We start from the raw sequence: 25,173 nt of genomic DNA on the forward strand, positions 1-25,173 counted from the left end.
GGTGCTTGAAAGGGTAAGAGATATATCCTGGCTGGGACTGTTAACAGCTCGTGTCCCCGAGAGTTGGAAGTATTTGCCCTTGAAATGTGAGTTGTCCCCAGGCTGGTTGTGTTTGGGAAAAAAGGGCCATTAAATCAAGCCGTGGGGGACCACCACGCTGCTCGTCACCCCCTACCCACCAGCCAGTGCTGGTGTGTTTCTGCCTTCACCTCCTCCTTCTGCTTCACCTCCCAAAGGCAAATGGACGGAGGTGTTGAGCTGGTGTTGCTCGGGTCCTGGGAAGGTCCAGGCTCCTAAATGCCACCGTGATCCTCTCCCGAGAGCTGCTGTCAGTCCCTGGCCAGCATGGGATGCCCCTTCTCCCCTCCTGGCCACCCCCAGGTGCTCCCACCCACGGCCCCGGAGATATCCCCGCTGGAGATAGAGGTAGACCAGTAAGATTTAATAATGGAAAGTGTCGTGGGGTTTCTAAAAAGCTGAGCCCTGCTTGCAAAGCCGCTTTGGAAGGACGAGTCCTTGAACCGAGCACGGCTGCTCCGGCACAGGCTCAGCCAGCTCCGGTGTGACCCATTCCCAGCCAGGCGCTGGTGGGCAGCAGCTTGTCCCACGGTCCTGGCCACCGCTCCCACCTCCCAGCTGCTCAACCGTCTCGCAGTGAGCTAAAAATACATGTGTGTGTGAGCGATGACTACAGCTACGGCAGGGGTTAGCCAGAGAGGGCACCCGGGCGGTGTCACCGCGACCGGGAGGTGCAGCAGCTCGCCAGAACGGGCAACACGGCGGGGACAGGCAGGGACATGCAGGGACAGGCCAGGACTGGCAGGCTGCTGCTGGTTCCTCGGGTGCAGATCCCACCATCTCCCCATTTCTCCTCCTATTGAAGCTGCCTGTTGAAGACCTGGGGGTGCTGATCGACAGCTGGCTGAACGTGAGCCAGCAATGTGCCCAGGTGGCCAAGAAGGCCAATGGCATCCTGGCCTCTATCAGGAATAGTGTAGCCAGCCGGTCTGGGGAAGTGATCGTCCCTCTGTACTCGGCACTGGTGAGGCCGCACCTTGAATCCTGTGTCCAGTTCTGGGCCCCGCACTTCAAGAAAGATGTTGAGGTGTTGGAGCGACTCCAGAGGAGGGCAACCAAGCTGATGAAGGGTCTGGAGGGTCTGACCTACGAGGAACGGCTGAGGGAGCAGGGGGTGTTTAGCCTGGAGAAGAGGAGGCTCAGAGGTGACCTTAGTGCAGTCTACAACTACCTGAAGGGAGGTTGTAGCGCAGTGGGAGTCGGCCTCTTCTCCCAGGCAACTAGCGATAGGACAAGAGGACACAGCCTCAAGCTTGGCCAGGGGAGGTTCAGGTTGGCCATTAGGAAGCATTTCTTCTCAGCAAGGGTCATTAGCCATTGGCAGGGACTGCCCAGGGAGGTGGTGGAGTCACCATCTCTGGAGGGGTTTAAGAGAAGACTGGACATGGCCCTTAGTGCCATGGTCTAGTTGCCATGGTGGTGTCAGGGCAATGGTTGGACTCGATGATCCCTGAGGGCTCTTCCAACCTGATTGATTCTGTGATTCTGCCGCACACGACACAGTCCCTAAGAGGGGGTTCACTTTGCCGCTTGCATTTGGCAGGGGATGAGCGATGAGCAGCTCCCCACGTCTCCCTGCTGCCCCGCCGTGGAGGGGGACGCCAACATCTCAGCCCCTGGCTGCCCCGGGTGCTGGGTCGAGCCCAGGTTCACGCAAGCAGCGAAGGTCCGCGTGATAGTCACGGCCGTCTTCTTCTTGCTGGCGGCGGGCAGCAACACGGCGGTGCTCGGCAGCTTGCTGAAGAAGAGGAGGAAATCCCACGTGCGGCCACTGATCCTCAGCCTGGCACTGGCCGACCTGCTGGTGACAGTGGTGGTGATGCCCCTGGATGCGGTGTGGAACGTGACGGTGCAGTGGTACGGGGGGGACATCTCCTGCAAGCTCCTCAACTTCCTCAAGCTCTTCGCCATGTATGCGGCCGCCCTGGTGCTGGTGGTCATCAGCCTTGACCGGCACGCTGCCGTCCTCCATCCCTTCTCCCGCGCTCGCCGACGCAATGGGCTGCTGCTCCGCGTTGCCTGGGCCAGCAGCATGCTCCTGGCTTCGCCCCAGGTAGGGCTCAGTGCCCTCCCCATCTGGTTTGCCCAGGCTGGGGTGGTTTTGGAGAAGGGATTCCCCATCCCGGCAGCCCCAACAAGTCCATCCCAATCCATGGGCTCCACCACCACTGGACTGGCTTTGCTGAGCGAAGCGGTGTGGTGGCTGTGTTGGGTGCTCAGAGCTGCTTTGTGCCTTCCTTGTAGCACCCGTTCACTGCGACACTATCAGGGTGTTACGCTGAGGGCTGGGAAAAAATTGTGTCCACTATTTTTTATTCCTCATGCACATGGTTATCTTCTCCTAAAAAGGCATCACTGCACCACTGCAAAACATGTTGGAGCAGAGCAAGACAAACCTGAGCAGTTCCTGGCCAAAATAACATTTGGTATGGCTAGAAAATGGGATTTCACAGCCGTCAGATCCCACCCATCCTGGCCACAGCCATGAGTTAGGCGCCCAGAGCAGCTCTCACAGACCAACAGCGGCAGGGAGGTGCTCTCCACGCACAACCAGGAGCATCTGCAGGACGTGGTGCCCTGTTCCAAAGCCTCTCTGAGTTATTATTTGGTTCTCCATTTCAGCTTTTCCTCTTCCACCTGCACACGGTTCCGGGAGGGAACTTCACCCAGTGTGTTACTCATGGGAGCTTCCGAGCGCACTGGGAGGAAATCGTCTACAACATGTTCACCTTCACCACCCTCTACATCATCCCCCTGAGCGTCATGATTGTTTGCTACATCCAGATCATTTGGGAGATCAGTAAGCAGCTAAAGATCAACAAAGGTAAGCAGGTCCCAGCCCTTTGGTGTCCACCACGACTCTATGATTGACCCTGCTCCAGCCTGGAGTGTTCTTGGATCTCTCCCAACACCCTTTGAAGGATAATCTAACCAAGGGGTTTGACACAGACTTCTTGACCCTCCTCTTTGCTGTCTTCTGCTTCCTGTGGGCCATGGACCAGGCCATGAGATGGTCTCCCCTCTCTGGCAGAAGCACAGTCATGAGTGGTTATGTTCTGGTTTTCTCCCATCTCCAGCTAACCTTTTGACTCTTCCTGGCAGGTTTGGTAAGAAATCAAAACGACCACATCTCCAAGGCACGCATGAAGACTCTCAAGATGACCATAGTGATCGTTGCCACCTTCATCATCTGCTGGACCCCATATTACCTCCTGGGCCTGTGGTACTGGTTCCAGCCAGCCATGATCCAGAAGATGCCAGAGTATGTCAACCACAGCTTCTTTCTCTTTGGCTTGCTGCACACATGCACCGATCCCATCATTTATGGACTGTACACCCCCTCTTTTCGGGAGGACGTGCAGTTGTGTCTCAGGGGCATTGAAACAGCCATTACCAGGCACGAGAGGCACAAACCTGTCTCAGATTTGGAGAAGAACATCAAGGATGGTGCTGTAAATGGTGGGGTGGCATCAGGGGGCTCCAATGGGACAACTGTCAACACGGTCTGCTGAAGAGACGTATCCAAATGGAGATGGGAGGCACAGCTTTGGGGCTGCTTTGTCCCATAGGATCATTATGGAGACTGTCATAAGGGGGTTTGCCACCTGACTGCGGTGGGTGAGGGTCTCCTGCATGTACTCAGGGCGAAAAACGTTTAGGGGTATTTATGGTCATTCCTCCATGTCCTGGCAGCCCTGTGACAACTAGAAAACTGTCGTTTTTGTACGCTACACATGCTCTAGCCCTGATTCTGGCATCAAATATCTGCCACACTTCCAGCATTGACCCCTGGGAGGAGACACGTCTCCTCCTCAGTGGTCCAGAGCCACGTGGGGTGGCCAGTCTTCAAGTGCCCTTTGCACCTACACCCAGGTATGGAGCTGCACGGATGCACAGCGCTAAGTGGTGTCACCCTGAGAGGCTGCAAAGGTGCCATCAAGGCTTTTACTCCGTTTTCTCCACCCATTGTAGGAAAAGATCTCTGGAAATTTCTGATCTCCTGGCTCAGAGCCTGCCCCGTTCTCCCATGGCTGTGTGTCAAGCCCTGGGAAGGATCTAAATCTTTGGGGAGTGACTGATGCAGGGGCATTAGTCCCCCTGGGCATGGTGGGGAGGGAGGGGGTGCTGAGGGAAGGGGCTCAGGCAAGAGGGGTACAAAGAACCACAGTGCAATGGGATGGGGTGGAGTGGGGTTTCTTCTCCCTTTTGGAGACCACGTGCTGGGCTGTCCCCATATTTGCTTTGCCCTAAGGGCTTGACCCAACACCAGCACCTCATCTCTGCCCCGAGCGGGGTGGGTGCAGCCACCCCACAGGTGATGCCCCAGGTGTCCCAATGAGGAAGGTGATGGGAAGCACCTGTGGGGGGAGGAGCCCATCTGCACTTATGGGTGCCAGGTGGGTGCTGGTGCTCTTTGGCTGCACTGCGAGGGCAAGGGAGGCTGTTGGAAGGATCGGCTGAGCTGTGGTGAGTAAAATGGATTTTTTTGCTTTTCACCAATGTGCCAGAAGTTGCTTGTGGAGGTGGAGGCCTCATTTCTGCGTGTGGGTTGAAGAGATGGGTTTATTCAACTGTGCTGTTCCTTTCTGTGTGATTAGAAATAGTGGATGATTTCTTTGTTCATCCTCTGCTGATTGTTGTTAAATGTGTTTTTTGCTTTTGAAGAGAAAATTAGTTTTGAGCCAGGTGGAGTTTTTTATTTTTGGTTTTGTGGAATCTTTGGGCAGCTCAGGAGCTCTGGGCTTGGCAGAAGGCAGTTCCTTGGGTGTTTCTGTTGCCATTGCAGCTTTGAATGAGCATCTGGACTTTATCAGGATGAAGGAGCTTTGTTTTAAAAACATCTCTTGACTTGCTGTGATTGCATGTGTAGGGAAGCTGGGAGATGTCCCCCCCCAAGAAAGCACACCTCCTTTGGGCACTGAGGGGGCTTTCTTGACCCTGTCTCCAAGAGGGGATGAATCCCCATCGATCAGAAAGGATCTGCGCTGGTCTCCCAGTGCCCCAGCTAACAAGTTACTAAAATTGGAGGGGTGGCAAATGGTGTTTGCAGGTTGGCTGAGGCTGGGTGATGAGGATATGGGACGCCACCATGCTCAGGGTGATGCCCAGCTGTAGACGGGGGTTGAGCACGTGCCTTTCCCCACACTGACTATTGTTTATGCTAAACGTGCTGTCCAAGGAGAAAAAAATTCAATTAGAGCTGCAGGAACCCAGACCGACTGGTGGGGATTAGCGTGAGCCCTTTAGGAAGCATCCAGACTCCAATGAGATGCGTAATTGCTGTTTGTCTTTCCTGGGCTCGTTTCTGCTCGAGGTTAATTACGCAACTCTAATGGGAATGGGGCTCGCTGCTGCCAGGCTGGCTCGGCTCAGACAGTGCAAAAAAGTGTTTCTTGTAAGGTGATGGGAATGACTTGTGGTAGGGGACGCTAATTTATTCATCAGACACTCATTTGGTCTCTCTGTTTATATTACTGATGATGGCTGATGGAGGCAGACCTTGAAGGTGTGTTGGTTTTCTGGCAAGCCTCAAATGAGCAGGAAAGTGTCTTTAATTTCCCAAAAACATTCTTCACCCGCTCTCTGCTGAGTGGGAGAGAACAGGTCCAGCACTGCTCACACACTTAAGGCTGCTTGTCCTCCCCTGTGCAGCAGCAGGAGAGCTCGGAGCCCTTCTCCGAGGAGCAAGGAGCACTTTTTCTCTCGTGGGAGGGACCCACCACCTTTACACCCCACGGGTGCAGGGAGGGGGCAGAAGCAGGTTGGGCTTTTCATAAAATACTTATATTTATTATCCATTTCCCTTTATGGGAACAAAATTCTCCCACTTCTCCAAAACCTGCCTGTTCCTCCCAGGATACACCAGCTGCCACACTTGTCCTTGCAGTCACAGCAGGGCTGGCTTTGTCCAACTCTGTAACAGTTCCTTAATATTCACCACAGTAACGAACATATTAATAAGCACAGGTAGCTCTATACTTTACAACTCCTCGACCTCACCCTGGGCTGCCTGCTTCAGGTCCTTTGTTCAGGAGGAAATTCTGATTCATTCCCCGTTAGCATTTTTCTCATACTGTCCATGTTCAAAGAGCCACGCAAGTGGCTTAAGAGGTTAACGCGAACCTCGGGTTAATTCGTTAATATTGTTAGTTACTCAGCACAATACCCGCGTTAGTCCAGCTGACTGCATCTTGCCACGTTGGGAAACACATGCTGAAATCAGCAGGGAGCACAGAAAACAAGCGTGGGAGGAGGAGATTGGGTATTTTGCTGGCCTGCTAAGGTAGAATCCCAACACCTTAAATGCATTTATTTTCCCATTGCCTTGGAGGACAGCGTTACCCCGCTCTGCAGATGTGGAGCTGAAGCGCTGAGGAGGCTGTGCTCAGCATCCCTGCAGCACTGGGAGTGTGACGGATGGAGCTACAAGCTCTTCGAGGGGCACTTGAGACATGTCCATCAGGACTCAGCCCCTACCTGCAGCCACCTCTTTCTTCTGGGTCTATTCAAATTCTTCAAAGCAGAAAAAGCTGATTTTTTTTTTTATATATTTTTTTTTCCCTTGATACCTGCTGGTACTTCAAAACCCTGCTGCGCTCCTCCCCATCCATTCCTTTCACCTCACTTGCAGCCTCCCAGCTTTGTGCCTTTTAACAACACAATATCCTTTAGATAACATCAAAAACCTCTAGGTCTTCTGGCTGGTTTTACCCTAAACTGACACATACTTATATATAACATGCTGAGGTAGACCAAAAATGGGCAAATATTCCCAGAAACCGCATGGATATCTCAAACCCCAAGTTTCTGCGTTGGAATATCAAGGAGTAAACTACTATGAAGTAGCTGAATCTGTTGTGCAATAAACTATTAGTTTATGTATATTTTAATTGCAAATCAACACTATAATTAGCACGTGCATTTCTTGGGCTGAGGCAACACAACGTGCTGTAACAGTGAGCATTATTAATGGACTGTAAAAGGCAATGGGGAATTGGATTATAATGTTCTTGTTTTGCAAGCTGTATGGTGAATAAATAAATTTGTTCTGGCAGCAAAATTAACTGGAATAAATGCTTCTAGCTCCATCCACAAAGAAGAGGGGTTGCTGTAAACGAACTCGTTCTCAGCCTTGAGTTAGAAAACCCGATTACCAGGTCATTATTTCTGGCAATTAGGTACCAGAACAACATCAGAGAAAGAAGAGGTTTTCTTTGAAATATTTAATGACTAAGGTAGTAATCAGAGACTCATTTGCTGGAAATATGTGATGAGGTATTTTTTTTTTTGTGGTTAGGGTTCACTGTGCAATGAAAACCTGCGTTTATCGAGTCTACTACTAAAAGCCAGGCTGCAAGCTTGAGCTGTGGCACATCTCTAGCTTTTCTTTGTCTGGAATCCCGGGGCTCTTCATCAGGTTTATCCCATGCCCCGTCACTGATCACAGCACAGTCCTTTGCTCCTTTTTCAGTTTCAGGTAGTTGTAGGTTGCTTTGTAACAGCAGCAAATACAAAAGACTCAGACAGGAGGGGGAGAGGGTTTAGTGTTTCCTTCTTTATGTTCCACAGCTAGCTTGCATGTGTCTGTACGTATGTTTTAAAGCAACCCCCCAAAATGCAGTAAGAATGCCCTTCTCCAAGGTTAGAAAAGATGAATCCGAGATATATTGAGGTTTACGCACCAGCATTAAGCCAAAGCACTTTGCAAACAGTAACTGCCATAATTCTGACCATAGAAAACTCGCCCTCTTTGTGAAAACTTGAGTGGACAATCCATCTTAAAAACACATAGCTGTGCACAAGTTGTCATGTGGAGGCCTAAGTGAAGTCTACATGAAGTTAACTGTACTATAAATGTTCACAGACATAAAATACAACCTGCCAGTTCTGCTGCTGTTTTACTCCATTTCTTGCAAGTGTTTCAGGAAATAGTTGGCACGTTACTGCTGGTTAGTCCATTTGTTCGTAAAGGCTGAAAACAATTTAATACAGGCGAAAAATGTCGAACCAGATCCCAAAACCCAGGCAGCCCCAACCCCAAGAAGCTTGTCAGGTAGCAGCATAAGTGGAACCCTTGACCCTCCCTCCTCTTGGTGCAGAAAACACAAGTGGAAGGCAGTTTGATAGGAATAATCCTTATTCGGTATCGATGCTGAAGGGCCTGGGTCTGTCTGATCTGCACACTAACCAAGGACAAGAGGGATCATCGCTGAGAGCACAAACCTTGTAGATGTTTTACAAGGGAGGGGAGAAAAAAACCATACTAGAAACCATTTAACTTCTTCCATTTCAGTTGTTTTATTTCTTGTTGTTTTCTTACAATCATTATGCTCAAATATAAAAATTCCTGGCCAAAGCCAAAGTTAGTTTTAAAAGTGATCCCATCTGCATTGATACAGGATAAACAGCGCTACATTCAGCTTCTGAAAACAAACTGGTAAGACTCCCTACAGGTTGCTTTGCCTGACCTGTGGAAAAATCCTCCTTTCCAACTTGTGCAAACATACCTCAGTGTGACAGGAAATGGTTACACCTGAGTGTTTCCACCCTCTGTTTTCATTAATTTTAAATAACTTTTTCCCATGGACCCTTAACAATTGGTTCATGCTAAGCTGCACCACTGTGATCCTTTTCAGCTGTACTGGGCATCCTCATGAATCACAGGAACACAGAAATAAGAATAAATGGCAAGATGCCATGAGGATAATACATCAGTGACAGAACTGGGAAGCTCCAGGCACCTTTACTTCCAGAGCTCTGGAACAGATGCAGTGCGTTGCAGATCAGCTGTTATTAAGGCACGTGGTGAAAATAACAGTTTATCATCTCGGGTGATTCATCTCTCCGAGTCAAACATTCTGTGCCAGTAGTAGACGAAGGTGGGCGAGTTGCTGGCCCCTATCACTATTAGCAGCAGTAGGTACAGCATCATCATTAGGGCAAAACGGTGGGTATAAAACCAGGAAGATTGACTAGAAGGCCTGAAAAGGGAAAAGTGCATGAATTCTGTCACAGATGCACAAATACCTTGGCAAAGAGTATTAAGATTTTTGTTAGTTTAAATGGTTAAGCTAATGCAATAAAACCAGAAAGTTGTTCCACAATCCCTGTAACTAACAAAGCCTGATTCTCTGTCCCTTTTCCCTAAGTCTCCGTGCACAATCCTGTCCGTCCTCCCCATCTTCACACCTACCTTTGTGGTTTGGAGCTGTGACTGCCTGGCCTGTACACACACATTGATCAGCTGGGTGAATGCTGCCACTCAGGATAGATGAGGGCAGAGTTAAAACTGCCCTAGTTCTAAGAGCTGCACTCGCCAGAGTTTCACTCTTTATTTCCTGCCACAAACAGATCATTAGAGCTCTCAAAGATACTGAGTGCTTCCAGGTCAGGTGAAAAAGCAAATTTAGCTGAGCCTGGGAGTGTCGAAGAGCAAGACAGAGGCAACATGATGGTGTAAGCCTCATTTCCACAGGAAACAGGCTAAAAACAAATTCTGGCAGTGCAGCATATCTTTCTTGCTTGTCTTCTCTTGTTTTTCAAAAACAAGATGTGTTTATCCGCTGTCATAGCAAGCTCATCACTCTAGATAGAGGAACTCTTACCTCCTGTGCTGTTTCTGTGCGTATACTAGCAAGTATTTAACTCGTAAAAGCTCGTTGTTTGTGACAACAAAGTATTTCTGTGGCACGTCACCCCCTTCACTGTTTTTCACTCTTGCTCTTTTTCTGTCTATTTCTTCTGAATCTGCACAGGAAGAGAAAAGAAGAGATCTTTTGGGGGAACAGAAAAGCAAAACCAGATGGATAACTTCAAGTGACTGTAAAAAAGCAAACCAAGAACACCCACACAACCACACCCACAAGAAGGGGAATGAGATAACCAAAGACCTAGTCCTGGTATTCCCCTGAATCCTTTAGCATCCAAGAATAGACTGAAAAGTTTGCTTGAGGCTATACCACTCCTAGTCATCCTCGGTATGGATGGCATTATGGCCCAGACCAGGGTGATAAGGTCTCCCACATGGTGCTTGAGGAGCTGCTAATATTAACAGGGAAAGAAAAACAACATGGAAGGACTGATTGAGCCATGCAAGCAGGAAGCAGGCAAAGGAGAAGAACAATCTAAGCAGAGGCTTCCCAAACATCTGACACAGCTCATTCTTGATACATTTGTGATGCTTCTGTCCCACCATCAGAGGTGAAACGATCGGGCACTATGGAACATGATTCTATCATATTACTGAAACTAGAAAAAACAAATGATGCCACTAAAATCTTTTCTACCCCTTAAATATACTATTTTAAGAGAAGCTTCATGGACAATGAGGCTGTTGTGCATTTGTTGAGGGGTCAATTGGAAAAGGAGCCTGCAGCCAGCTTCTGCTGAAGGGTATCCACACCCCATACACTGCACTGTTCGTATATGATAGCATCTATGTGCAAAGCTGAGATGTGAGAAGTGCTAAGTAAGATATGAACTACACATAGTTGTTATGGCAATAGACTCACCTTTCTTTTTCACCTGACACTTCACATCTGGGTGGTCAATGATCTCGCAAACAGCTACACAGCTAAGGATAGAGCCCAACGCACTGTGCTGCCAACCCAGACCATGAGGGCTGTACAGGAGAGCCAGGCTCAGGTCACTGGTGAGGTAGGTACCTTCACCAAACAGGGATGTCTGAAATGGAGCAGAAATATAGCCTAAAATCCTGTAGTGCAAACCATGAACAGCACACAAGTGTTCTTTACTTTCAGACTGCAGCTCTGTTTCAAAAGGTAAATTAAGAAAGGTTTTTCTGACCTGTTTTGGGCCTAGTCCATGCACTGTTTTTTTCCTGGCAAAACTTCCTTGGGGTGGGGCAGCTGCCCTCTCCCATCCCTCAAATTAGCTGCTTGGCACAGCCCTTGGTGTGGACAGATTCATGCTTTCCCGGATTTGGATTTAGTTTGCCAGCATAAGTATTTTATATCAACATGACTGCGCTGCTGTTAGAGGCATTTCACTGATTTATTGAGACTGCCATCATTCAAATGACCCAACCTCCACAAACAAGGCAAGGCTTTACTCACATCTAAATCCAGGCTTCACTAGAAAAAGAGGGAAGTACTTTTCAGTTGTGAATTCCTTTCAAATGTAACTGTTTTAATAACTTTGAATCAGAGGATTTGACACACTGGCTAAAATTATTAATCCAGTAAGTCCACTGTACCTGATAAGCCATTACTCATAAAGAATGTGGGGGAAAAACATACTCCAGGTTGACTGGAAGGTTAAGCAGCTGCTGTGTCAAAGCTGCTTTACAAATGCCCCAAAAAGCCAGGAGTCCCAACTGCCTTGCTGCTGAAATAGGAAGAGGTGCAAATCCTACAGGATGTCTCCCCTAACCAGGCCATTTAAAGAAGGCTCCATTTGCAAGGAGCACCTAAAATTTAGTTGATCTAAGCTTGAGGCCAGGCAGAGAGAGTCTCTGCATTGGTCACTATCCTCCTCCTCCGTGCACAGGCACTTTCCAGCTGCAGGCTGTCAGACAGGCCAGCGTTTTCAGAGGCATTACACTTCTTAGAAAAAAGCAAAGGATTTGTGCCACTTCCAGTTTTCACCCTTAGGCTGCACTAGAAAATCCAACACAACCATCCACAAAGACCTATGCTGAAGTGAAAACAGCAGTATAAGATCATCAGCACATTTCATACCCATCAAGGAATTTGGGCCTATTTTTAAAAAGTGTCACTAGCTGCAAGGGACCCACAGAAGATGGTGCCAATACCAGGAGCCTCACCCTGTTCAAATGGCAGTGCAGGCCGTTGTGCAGTATGGAATGGAAGTTCTCGAGGCGACTCCCGTGGAAGGCATAGATGAGGTCCCGCTTTCCCTTGGTCTCGGCAAACTTGGCGTTCATTTGATTACAATAAACGATCTCAAAGAGGTAGTCCGGAGCAGGAACCGCAGCCCCAGACATCCCTGTGAGTTCTTGGATCTTCTCGTACTTAAAAACAGGAAGGAATATGTGTTGGTTTATGGGGTTAGATTACTCACTGGAAATTTTGATTACTGTCCTTAGTTTTTCATATTGCTTTACGTCTTTTGATTACGCTTTCTGTGTCAGAATTCAACACTGTCACAATCCAGAAGGAGTAAGCAGTAAAAATTCTGACAGTTTCTTGCTATCAAAGCTAAATCCTAATTCTTCTTGCCAGAAAAAAAAACCTGAATTGTGATTATGAATTAATTGACAATGTCAAGACAACATCACAATTCTAAGGCTACTAAGACGATATATTCATCAGCTGATCTTAGAAGCGGGAAAAAATTGAAAACAGAAGTTGTTTTTCATCTTGCTACTAATCTCTACAACTATTTTGATCCCTGTTACAGAAGTACCTCAGTGGCTCTCAACCTTTCCATTTTTGGGCAGTATGCAGAAGTACAAGGTTGTCTTTTGGAGCGAGAAGCAGGACCTAGCTCCATGACACCCGAGTTGGACTGAGTAACCAACTACAATCACTGCCCATCATCAGCTCCTGACAGCGATAACTATTTCTTCCAACCAGTGTTCCTGAAAATTTTATTTGAAGAACAAAACAAACAACCCTCTCTATATACAGGAAAAAAAAATGCATTCACGTTGAACTGTCAAGCTCTCACAGTAACCAACTTCTGGCAGGAGGAAATACTCTCTGAGTGCAAGTTTGCCTTAAAAGACAAATTCTAATCAAGACTTTCAGAATTCAAAACTTACCTCCTGTTTCTTAGTACTTTGTATCACGAAGACCTTAGATGATAAAATCCAACTAAACAAATCCCAGGTCCTTTTCTCTGTGTTTGGCACAGCCTCCAGCAGTTCTTTCAGGCTTGGTAAAGCGTTGGTATCTGCAAGCTAACAAGAACAGGCATTTAGTACAAGCTCCTTCTTTTTGTTATGATTAAACAGAGACCTCTAGTGAAAACAAAACAATATTTCACCCTAATAGGTTGTGAACTGAAGAGCCGGATACAAACATTTGTATCCAGTTCCTGGGAAAGTTTGTCACTTGTCCTACAAACAAACACCAGACAAGTTACAAACTATGTATATTTACCAACAATATCTGCAAGGTCCACACAAGAATAACCAAACAAGCTCCTGAAAGAAAACAACCCGTCACAATGCAGTATCTGCAGTCTGGTAAGCACAGGGGGTGTTCAGGCTGTGTGAAATACAAACCCTTCAAAATTAATTTGAATTTCACGTAGGGCAAGCTCTTAAAGAGCTTTGTATCCCAACATGGGATGTGCAAGTTTCCACGTGTGGCTTTATTGGTCGGAATCCCAAATGTACTGTAAAACCTGGATTCCTTGATGGGATAAACAATTAATTCTGCTTTATCTGTAACGCTGAGGCACCTTTGCCCTCACCTCCGTGGGCACCCTGGCCGGCTTCTCCCCCGGAGCAGCCTGGGCACGCTCGGCCTGGGCTCTCCGCTCTCCTCAGCCCTTCACCAGGCTGTTTGCTCGCTCCAAGGGTAGAACACCGTATCCCCCCGGTCCGGATACAGCCCCCCAGGCCGGGGGCACCGGCACTCACCAGCGCCTCGAAGTCCTTGGTGTCACCGTCCGCGTAGAGGCCCGGGAAGGGCCTCAGCGCCGAGTCGCGCTTGTAGCTCTGCAGCGCGGCGGCGAAGAGGCTGCAGCGCAGGTCGGCGGCCAGCGGGTCCCTCCCCGCCGCCTCCCTGGGACCGGGGCCGGGCGATGACATGCCCGGCGGGGGCTGCCGAGCGGCCGCCGCTCCGAGAAGCCCAGAGCTCCCGCCCGGGCGGTGTCGCCCCTTCCGCTTCGCCGCCGGGGCCGCGGCCTGGCCCCGCCGCTCCGCCCCGCTGCCGGGCGGCCGCCTCCGCCCGCTCCGCGCCGGGCCGCGCCGCAAGGGCCGCGGCTGGGCCTCGGGGAGCAGGGAAATGGGGGCAAATGGCGCCTTCGCCTCGAGTAGAGACTGTGAGGGGGTACAGGGGGGAATGGCACCTTCCCCTCGGGTAGAGACTGGGAGGGGGCACAGGGGGGAAATGGCGCCTTCCCGTTGGGTAGAGACTGGGACAGGTCCATGGCCCGTGGGGCAAGGAGGACATGGAGGGGGAGCCCAGCTCTCCGTACCCACAACACCAGCGCGTCGTGACCCTGAGGCAGGGGACAGTGGCTGGCGGGATGGTGGCAGCGTGCTGGGGTGTGAATTACCCCAGGGCCCTGTCAGACAGCTTGTGCCCCGTCCCCTGCTCGGCATCGGGAGGGTCCCAGGCCCACGTCCTCGGCTGCTGGGGCACAGCAGATGCAAACTCCCAGCTTGGGCATTGCATTCATGCGAAAGAGCAATGCTGATTAGCCGGAATGGTCATCTGGGGAGATTGCTTTTTGTGTAAAATTTGGTTTTATGTAGCTCTAATTTTAACAGACTTATGTGATAGTAAGTCAAAAGCATGTATATGACGTTACTGCTTAGCTGTTTCCTTTATCATCTAAACTTGTTGCCTCGAAGAATGAATCCAGGTTTGTTCGAGTTGTCTCCTGCAGGCTGATGTTTCAGAATTAAGGGAGAGGAATTTACTTTTTTAATTGATCCTCTTACCCGTGGTTTCACCAGATTGCATTCACACATTGCCTGAGATTGGGCCTCAATCTTCCTCTCTGAAATACGGGCACAGTGTTAGTGCTCTGAAGCATCTCTCCAGTTCCGCAATGTATTAGAAGTCACCATAGACAGGGTGGAGGTCTCCTCAACCCAAACTCTGTTGGTCTCCTGAGTGCAAGTTACTTAGCTGACCAATTTTGGAAACATATAGACATATTGGATGTCTTCTAACACCTTTCTTGGTTTCTTCATTCAGGAGGAATGCTGCACATATCCATGGAGTAACTGATACAGGCGCCGCACATGTAGACTGTTGCAGATGCTTGGAAAAATGTTAAGGTCACTTGTGGATACCTGTTATGGGACTTTCATCTCGCAACTTGATCTCTAGAGATCGCTGGAGCTGCAGTTTGCAGCCTTACTCATAGCGAACAGGAACACCAGCGGTATTAAATCCTGTCTGAGGGCAAACTGGTATCGAAGCAAACAAAATGTGAACTTCGTTCTCAAGTGCAGCGTTCATATTCTTACTCGCCCACTTGAATGGCTTGGGAGTATAAGGAGGTTTCATAATTCTGGATAGAACAAGATAGATCATAGACTGTGCACAGTTACATTACATTGAAAATGATTTCACAATGACGTGCATAAATCAATTGGAGCTGTAGGTTTGTTTACTTGCTTTTTACTGTTTTATCAAAATTGCATCTTTCAATAAAAGCTGCATGAAGGAGCTTGCAATATGAAGCCATCAATTCTAGGACAGCACAAATACTTGCTTGGGTCTGACATATTTAATGGCAACACGTAGACAAAATGATTTTAAAGGTACCTTTGGTTTAGGTTACCCAATTTACTAGATACCTATACATGTTTTTATCTTTAAAACATTACCCAGCCTGTGAGGTCCATGCTATTTTTTTTCCTTCTTGACATATTGGTAATGGATCATTATTGTGCAGGTTTTAGATGGAACCTTGAAATCTATATTTTGTTTGCTCTTTGTGGAACTTCTCACACGGATAGAGGTTTGTCTGAGTGTCACAAGCAGCACATTTCCAATTCCGTGCTGTATTTTCTGCTATTGGCTTCCTTAGACCGGGTAGCAGCCATGCTGTGCTTGGTCCCCAGGGTCTCCTGCACACCAGCAGCAAGGATGGGTGACTTCTAAGAAGAGGTCTAGCACCACACAAAGCTTTTTCTCAGGAGTTATGGAAATTACCCAGACTCGAAATGCAGCCAGAGAGATTTCTTTCCGTATTTCTATATCCTTGAGAGGATGTATTTTACTTTATCTGATGTGGTGCCTTATTCTGCTGTAAATATCTGATATCTCTGACAGGCTGTTAGCGACATCATTCAGTGATTCAGCTCGGGACATGTTTATTATCTTGCATTATATTAAATTGTTCTGTGTGATCCCTTTGAAAATCAGTCGTTGGCTGTCTAACTGGCTGATTTCATTCACTAATAAATCCTTAGATGTAATAATTTTCGATGCCTGTTAAAGAACAATATTAGAAAATGGTGGAGATGTCTCTTTCAAGGCATTTGGGTGGAATTTTGCATTGCTATTCTGAGCAATTGTGCTTAATCCCGCCTTGCGATTAAGGAGTGGGGACAGGCAATAGTCCCTGAGGAGAAGGTAGAAGAGAAGGACTCTTCATGGTGAAATGGGCTGGGAGAGTTGGAGGGGAAAGGGTTTCCTTGGGACCACATCAGTTCTAGAGATGCTGGGCTCACCGTGCTGCCACTTTATTGCTGTAAGAGAGTCTCTCAAGTGAAGGTCTTTTGTTGACTTGTCCTGCCATGAAGAAATTAAGCCAAACTAGATCTAAACCATCACTGGCATCATAATAGTTAATGGAGATTCTGAGAGCATTGATCCAAAACTGATGCCTACCTTTGGGATTTCAAATGGATGGCGCTTCCATTACGGCAAGCTCAGCTGCGTTAGGCAATGACAGATATTGATGAGATAACAAGTTTGCTGTATCGATGCTGTCCGAGAGTGCTGTCTGGTCAAACTCATCTAACACCAGACTAAAACCCCATTTTACAAAGCCAGAGATGAAATACTGAAAGCTTTTGGTGCCGGTTTTAAGGGAGGTGCACCTTTGTGTGCTTGTGATGGTGAACATCAACCCTCTGTAGACTCAGGCCTGCAAAACATGTGAGGATAAGCCTGGATAAAGTCATCATTCATGTGGAGGGGAAGCACAATTCCCCCCTGGTGTTAGCTGCAGCAGATAAGGTCTTCCAGCTTGTGCCTCGTGGAAGCCCCAAACCCAGAAGATCTCATCTCATCCCTCTCCCGACAGCTCTAACAGGCACCGTGTCAGCAAAGGCTTTGGAGTCAGAAGGAATACATAACAGCTGCTGTTGTAGCTTGCGTGTTGCTGCTTTTTAATTAAGTGCTGCGAGTACGTGCCGTGGGCTGGAGACTGAGATGCAAAAGCATCTTTCCAGTCCTCTGAAAAACAACCCGATGAGCAGCCTTTGAACGATACCCCATGTGCCTCAGCACCCCATGACGACTGCATCCCACACCGCCGAGGTAGCTCGTGCACTTTTCCACCCCTGGTTGGCGGGGGGCAAGACTGGCTGGGGGCACTTGCAAGGAGCTCTCTTTTTTTTTTTTTTCCTGAAAAGTGCACTTCAAGTGTATTTCCCTTTAATTTTCCTAGGTAGAAAAGCTATCCTGGGTGGTTTGCTATGATTCAGTGCAAAGATGGTTTTGTAAGAGGTTCTGAAAGGGTCATTGCCAGTGGAGGAGTTTGAATAACGTAGCTTATGAAATTGGAGATCTGATTATTTAACATAGACTGTAATAAAAATAGTTTCTGGTGTTGGTGGATGCATTTCAGCAAAGAAATGTGGCTTAAATGTCTTCATTTAATTCCAGTGTATTTAAAATTGATCTCGTGGACCGGAAAAGAGATTTTTTTCCCCCTTAACTAGGGTCTGTGAAGGAAATTAATACAGAGAAGGGAAAATAGAAATACAATACTACACTCAGTGAAACAAATGCTTATGACTGAGAGGTTCGTTACTTGCTAGCACCGCTGGAAAAGCCAGCTGTATAAGGTATGTTTTATTATAGAATTAACCTTGACCTAGGGTTCAAAGAGAAAGGTTAGTTTGAAATAAATCAGTAGTATGGTCAGGTCACTTCAAAGGGTCTAAAGCTGAGCTTGAAGATTACATGCTGTTTATGTGTATCCAGTTGGAATAGAACATATGGTAAAGATAACAGAAGTAAACTATTTATCTCTTCCCCCTTCTTAGGATTTAACACCTTTTTGTCCTTTGCCTATATATGCTGCAGGGGATGTTTTTGTCCTGAGAGATTTATTGAAAACAGAAATGTGGAATAAAACAACCTTCTTAAGTTAGCTGGGTAAAATAGTCTTGCCTTTAACATTTTCCAATTGCTCAGATAAAAGTAAGAACTGTTTTGGAAATAGTCATGTGAATGTGATGAATCATATTTCTCTGTCACTTGTCTCGGTGAATTCATATAGTCATAAGAAAATCAAAACAAAATGTGCTCAGCTCTAAATTATTGCAGTTCTAATCTAAAAGCAGGACCACATTTAACTGTTACGTGTGAATTACATGGATTTAAGAGCTTCCCAAATACCAGATAATTCATGCAAAGTCCCAGCAAAACAGGCACGAGTATCCCAGCTAGCGTGGGGAGTGGGAAATGAGGATGGTTAAGCAGTTTACCCAAAGCCACTCATGATCTGTAGCAAAACTCAGATTAGTCCTCAAGGCTATGGTTGAGTCCAACCCTTTTTGGGGCAGAGGGCCAGAATCTCACCTGGAATTTCCTGAATGCCAGTCTGCTGCTTTAACCCCAGACTGTCCCGTGTCTTTTGGCCCATGTTCCCTTGTTCTTTTGCTCTGTGCCATCAGAAAGATAGCAGGACTTGAAAGGTGGAGTGTCCACCAGCCATTTCAGGCCGTGCTCAGCTTTGTGTAGGTCACTTTATAGGGGAAATAAAGGAAGTTTTCACTTCTTCCAAACACGTCAGAAGACGCAAAGCGCTATTGGTTAATTCCTACTAGATGGCAATTTCCCAGAGCTTTCTGATGCCTTATGTCTATGATCAGGCAGCCAGAGAAGCCCTTTTCAGTTATTTGGGTGAAATTCAGGAGCAGCTCCACTAAAGCAAGTACAGTTTTGACCAAAAACCAGCGTGTGAAGAGAGCTGGGCTTACAGCGTATCGAAGGCCAGGCAGATGCAGGAGTGAGCTGGCATTCTTTGTCTCAGACACACGGGTCCTCCCCGTTTGAATTGCTGTAGCGTGTGATGTGCGAGGCCGATGCTGGAGTTTTGCAGCATTCCCAGAGAAGTGATGGGAAGAGCAGGGCTGGAGGCGATGCTGGGGTGCGGAGGGGTTCTTATGCTGAAATTAAAACCAGCTGCTGAGCCAAGACATGGTCACTTGGTAATGGGTTTGCTCCGCAGATTGTTTTTTCCCTGATGTAATACATGCAGTGTGCAGATAGTAACACATTTTAAGATTTATGATTGCCTGATTTTTCCCATTAATAGGGAAATCTGATAATTATCCATTTTAAAGCAATTGATAAACAATAGGAAGGAGTGTGCTTGTTTAAAGTAAACATAAAAGCGAGATGGATCTATCTTAGGGAGCTGAGCCTTTGATAGATTTGCTCCTTACAGCAGTCTTTGATCTGCCACACTCGAAAATAAACTCAGTGGGAGACTGGATATGGGATATGGAGCTGTTCACCTGTAGGTCACGGGCTCCAATCCAAGCCAGGTCTGGAGTGAGCACACAGGGTGCAGGTCTGCAGGGCTGCTGCCACCCATCGCCAAACCCCTGCCATGACGGAGGGACCTATTGCTTCTTCCGTGCTTCCCAAATGAGAGCTCTGCAGCTTTTCCAAGGAGGTACATGCTGTGATCCTGCACCTAGCCAGCCAGTGGGGGCATCCCCAGGGCAGCGCGGGGGCTGCAGCGGGATTTGGCTCTCAGGAACGCTCTTGCTGGAGGGAGGAAGCTGAGTGCTCTGGCATGGGCCATGTGCAGGTCGTGCCCAGCCCTTCACTGCAACCTCTGTAGTCTTCTCCAGCTTCTTAGAAATGCAACATGAGCTGTGCCTGTTGCTTATCAGGTAAAAAAAAGAGAAGAATTCAAAGTAGTCGTATCAGTGCTGCAGGAAGAGACCTGTGGGGTCACGCAACAGTTGTCCTGGAGGCAGCACCGTCTCTTATGGCAAAGGCAGTTCTGATGGCTTCGTTAGCAAAAAACAGGCAGCTGCATACGTCACTCTTTGGTCTGGTATTGCCACACTATGGCACGAGGTGACAGTGTTTGCTGTAGGCCAGATTCCCTCGTCCCACAAAAACGCTTTGCAGCACCCAGTGACACAAAGCCACTTCACAGCTTGGCTCGCTTGCCCCTCCAGCCTGCTCTTGACAACTTGGAGATCACTGCAAATGCTGTTCCATCACCTGCTCCTGCTGCAGCTGAGGCAAGGACTCGTCTGTGCCCAGGAGACCCTGGATGCTGCAGGTGCCCCTATGGGAAATGCAGCTTTGCAGCTCCAGGGCTGGGGGTTGCAAAAGGGGGCTCACGGCCATCCTGCCCGTCCTCCAAGCGTGACACTGCCCAGCGCCCCAAACAGAGGATGTTGCGTACAATCGCAGGGTATTTTTTTGAAGTATTTCTTTTCCGTGACGCTGGCACAAACCAGAAAGGGCTGATTCCAAAGGGAAAGTTGTGCAGCTTCGTTTTGGAAATGGCTGAATGTAAACGACCCCACGAAGGAGGCAGAGCACGTGTACCAGGTCACAGATAAACTGAGCTCACGGCAAGCACTTACAGTGGAGTAGTGTAAGGTTTTCTTATGAAATCTGAAATTCTGGCTATGAACCTGAGAAGCAACGTGGGAGAGAAACAGAAATTAAATGTGAGAACTGAAAAGCTTGTGGTTTCTTGCTGTTGGGGAAGTCACTTGAGTTTCTTTCTGACAGTTCCAAAAATAGCAGAAATGGGGATTTTGTTGCACTTCGGCTGTGTCAGATCTGGGGAGCTGGTTCTGTTTTGTCTCGTACGAGAGAGAGCTGCCAAGATTTATCTTTGTGGGGTGTTTTGCAGAAAGGGAAACAGAAGTGAGAAAGGTCTGAAATCTCATGTAGCTCTGGCCAAAATCGTGTTATCTGAAATAACTGGTTATCTGAAGCTTGGCCAAACCTCACTCTGCACGAGCCTCTCAACGCCAGCATGTCTCAGAGCCTGGGGCTCATGATTCCTCTGCAAAGGTTGCAGTAGTGACTCCCAGGACCATTGCAAGTGAAGATGAAAAGAACAGTCAGAGACCTAAAAAAGCTGGGAGAGGTTTTCCAGCTGCTCTGTGGATTTTTCGCATCATCTGGGTTACCCCACCTGCTAACCCTCTCTCAAACTAGTGCTGTTTGGAAAGATGGGTGTCTCTGGAAACCCACCTGCTGCCACGGCTGCAAAAGCAACACCATTAAAACCTCCAGGGACCCGCTGATACTATTTTCCACACGTTTTGTTTTTCCCTTTATTAGCTAGGTATAAACTTTCCCTATAGAAACCTAAGATTAATCCTATCACCAGCCCATCAGCTGTTTATTTAAAGAGGTAAGCCCTCATCTTGTATTTTGGCCATCAATCCCTATTAGTTTCCTTATATGCTTGATTGAATAGTCCATTGCCTGTACTAATAAGCACCCATTAGTTGTCCCACAGAGCTTTAGTTTTATTAGAAACAATTCACGTCAGTCTAGGCCAGATGAAATGCTTTTAGCTGGATTGTTTTGATTGCATTACTTGGAAGGTGGCATCTGAGCTCCTGGAAGGTTAGAGAGACGCAGCATCCGACTGAGCTGCTTTGGCACGTACGTGGTGCAGGAGAAACGCGGCTGACAGCGTTGTGAGCGAGGCAAGGATTCGCTGCAAGGGCACACGGAGTGCATTTAGATCTGTGGAAATGGCTCTTTGGTTTGCCCCGGGTGGGTCAGGATGGAAGGAATGGCCAGGTTTGCTCCAAGGATTCGAAGGAAATGTTCCCATCACCTTCCCTCTGGCTTTGGGCTTTCAAAAGCTAGTGGATCTCAGGACTTGCCATTGGTGTTTCTCTTCCCTTTTCATTCTCCCTCTTCATTCCTCACAAGTCCAGAAATTCCCCTTTTCGTGGCATTTTGGGCTGTGGTAGCTGTTTACAAACAATTTGGCTCGTTGCTCTGCAAAAAAAAAAAAGTGTGGATGGCAGGAACTGCTGCAAATCACTATTCAGCTGCTCTTCATCACGCCAGCTCTGGCTTCCATCTACCCGACAGCCCCGCTAAAAGGATAATAATGCTTTAAAAATTAGAGTCAGCCAAACAACTACTTCATAAATTCATGGCCTTGCCCTGATCCTTTCCAGAAGTTTTTCTTTCGGATTGAGTCCACATCAGACCCTGGATTCCTTTCCTTTGGAAATGCTGCTGCTTTCCTACTTCCCGAGCGCTCGCTGGGTCACCCCGCTACGCAAAGGGGGTTACCAATTATCTGTCATTAGCTCAACATAAACAAGCCTCCTTTCGGGATAATCTCTCCTTCAGAGAACATGGGATAATCTCTCCGTGATGCTGTCTCACGGTGGGATTTGGTCCTTGATAGATAAACCAATCCTGAAATCCTATTAAGAGCTATTCTGCCTCCCCTAAAAAGAGACAAACTTGCAGATGAAACAAACTCCTGGCAAACTCAGAGGAGACCCTTGGCTTTGTCTACCTAATGGGAAACAGCTCTGTTTTGCAGCAGCTGTTTCCATCTGTACCAGTTCTGAAAGGAATTGGACATCTAACACAGCACTGGCTTTCATATGGGACTGTTGGTCCTTCTCAGCTCATCAAATCCACCTCGAGCTACCAGCAGGCAACCGTGGCGAATATACTGGGGGCTTTGCTTGAGATGTGGTGGGAAGACAGCACTTGGTGGAACGGCTGGCTGAGCGGGTGATACAGCATCTTTTCAATCCAAGGCATGTCCTATCCATGTCGAGGGATGAATTTCCCCGTTGGGTTTTCCACATGCCCCAAAGATGTGGAGTGCTAGAGGAGCTGGGCAGGAGAGCTCCCACCATTGCCACCCGGAGGTGAGGTTCAGCTTTATTGTTCTGCTTCATAACTTGGGGAATCTCAGCAGGAACAGTACCTGGCTGACAGCTTCCAGGATTTTCAGCCTGGTCCCCTAAAGAAGAAGACCTCTTAGTCTATGTGTCCTTCTTCCAAAATAACTCTGACCCTAGTGTCTGACTTTATCCGCATGAAGAGAGGGACAGAGCTCTCTAAAGCTTTCAGGTTTCATAAAACAGAGATGTCCATCCTTGGAGACGCATGAGGGCTCTGCACACATTAAAGTGACTGTAAGACCTGAAGTTTCAGGCCCTTTAAACCACCCTGGGAAGCTCTGCTTTGGCAAAGGGGCATAGAGGGAATATTTGCTGCTTATTATAGCTGAGGAAATGTGAAAACCAGCAACCTGCCCAGTGCTGAGCCCCACACAACTCATGGCACGGGTAGCTCAGTCCATGTCCCCTCTCCTCTCTTTCCCTCCCAGCTCCATGCACCCAAGCAAGCCATCCCAACCATGCACCCCAGCACCATCCACCCAAACAGGAGCAGTGAAACCCTTACCCTTGCCATGTTGGGTACAGAGCAAGAGGGACCCAGTGGTGTCACGGCAAATCCCATGAAAAGCATCTAGGTGGCCAAACTGGAGGTGAACCTTGGTGGGAGTCAAGCTGGTGCTCTGACTCCTGTTGGAGAAGCCTGATGCAAAGGACATTTAGGTGAGACCGTGCGGAGATGCTGAGCACGCTGGGACAAGGCTGCTTGGTTCCTGTCACATACCTGGGTGCAGCAAGATCAGCCATCAAAAACTGCATGTGCAAACATTGTCTTACTTGACCTCTTGGTTTGCGAGGAGAAAGGATTGATGGGTGCTTGGTGGCCTTCTCGCTCTTGAGTTGATAATGCGTTGCCTTTTTTTTTCTCGTAGAAGAATGTGGTAACACAGCGCTGCTGATTTCCCATGAATAAATAAAATCAATAACAAACATCCCTAACTCACGTATAAACAACCTCCGTCTGTAAAGATACCCAGGTCTTCCTGTGCCTGGGATCAAAGCGGAGCCTTGCAGAGAGGAAGCTTCATAATACCCGGTGGAGGTCAGGCTCCAGGGAACCAGAGAAGGTTATTAGGATCCACATTTTCTTGAAGCGCGGTTTTGTACCCTGCTTAAGTCAGGAGTTTATTATTAATAATAATATTTTGCGTTAGTACACCTCCTCAGACATGAAAGCCTTGAGCCTAGTCTAGGTTGGAGTCTAATGGTTGGACTCGATGATCCAAGAGGTCTCTTCCAACCTGATTGATTGATTCTGAGCCCTTTGCATGGTGGTGGTGTGGGTTTTAGCCCAGGTTTCTCCCGGGGTTTACCCTTTAATTGTGGGGGCTTGGTTTACATTTTTGTACCTCTTCTTAGCGGCACAACAAATAAATAGCAAACTTATTTTTGAGTACCAGCTCTGAAAATGGCAATGTGTTGGCTCGTTTCCCACAGTAGGTTCATGCCTCTTGGTCAACACGTAGATTTTTAAGATGCAAAGAAATATTATCTTAGCAGCAGCCTCCCAGACACCACTGCAATAAATACAAACTATCTTTTTAGCAATCCCTGCTTACTCTTCAAATTTAGGGTCTTTATGTCATTAAGGAAGTTATGACAATAAAAGAAAAACAAATCCCTCAGTCGTGAGGGGAGTTTGAAAATGGTTTTTAAAAGGAAGGGAGATCTGATAAAAAATAATTGAGTGAGGTGTAAAAATGAAATCTCTTATTTTAGAAATCTGACAACTCCAGCAAAGTCAAATTGCTTCTCAAGGGATGTCGATGGGGAGAGGGAGCCTACCCAAGTCTGGGATTCATAAAAAAGGAAAGAAAGTAGTCTGTGTTGTCTTAAATTTTGGTGTTTTTTATTTACTCAGAGCTGTTCAGCCATGAAGGACGCCAGTCCCTGCTGTGCATCTGTAGGGTTTGTTGTGCATAGGCATCAGTGTCTCCTTGTAGCTGTTTTCATGTCTGAAAATAGTGACGGTGATCTCAATCTCTTGGGTCCTTTTCCTTCTCGGTATTTTGCTTTTGGCCTCCTCTGGGTGTTGGGAGGTAGGGACGTGCTTCCCCCACAAGCTGGGTAGCACATCTCCTGCTCTTTGAGATGTACAAGAAGGGATCTTCAGGCTTCTTTAGTTTTGGGGGGAAAAGTATGAATATTTTTCAGGGAAAGTATGAATATGTGAGCTATATGAATATATCTCATATAATAAGGCCCATTCCCTTCCAATGGTGTGTTGCCATGTCCCACCAGTTCTACACTGCCCATCTTTTTCAGTAATTTCCCTTGGTGCAAACAATAAATTTAACCCCGTAGATTAATTT

The 25,173-nt window shown here is 47.7% G+C and overlaps 2 protein-coding genes across 2 annotated transcripts; one reads left to right on the top strand and one right to left on the bottom strand.

Moving 5' to 3' along the window:
• Window positions 1-1,624: 1,624 nt before the first annotated feature.
• Window positions 1,625-3,590, top strand: LOC137668914 (gonadotropin-releasing hormone II receptor-like). The gene is made up of 3 exons (XM_068410728.1): window positions 1,625-2,131; window positions 2,701-2,902; window positions 3,181-3,590. Exons 1-3 carry the CDS (start codon window positions 1,625-1,627, stop codon window positions 3,588-3,590), a joined length of 1,119 nt encoding a protein of 372 aa, XP_068266829.1.
• A 4,761-nt stretch (window positions 3,591-8,351) lies between these two features.
• On the bottom strand, window positions 8,352-13,913 carry PARP16 (poly(ADP-ribose) polymerase family member 16). Its single transcript, XM_068410546.1, has 6 exons — window positions 13,649-13,913; window positions 12,824-12,961; window positions 11,864-12,070; window positions 10,590-10,761; window positions 9,684-9,825; window positions 8,352-9,059 (listed from the first exon to the last, which is right to left on the bottom strand). Exons 1-6 carry the CDS (start codon window positions 13,817-13,819, stop codon window positions 8,915-8,917), a joined length of 975 nt encoding a protein of 324 aa, XP_068266647.1. The 5' UTR covers window positions 13,820-13,913; the 3' UTR covers window positions 8,352-8,914.
• Between the last annotated feature and the right edge of the window lie 11,260 nt (window positions 13,914-25,173).

Source organism: Nyctibius grandis, chromosome 11 (assembly GCF_013368605.1).
Source record: "Nyctibius grandis isolate bNycGra1 chromosome 11, bNycGra1.pri, whole genome shotgun sequence".
NCBI classification, from domain to species: domain Eukaryota; kingdom Metazoa; phylum Chordata; class Aves; order Nyctibiiformes; family Nyctibiidae; genus Nyctibius; species Nyctibius grandis.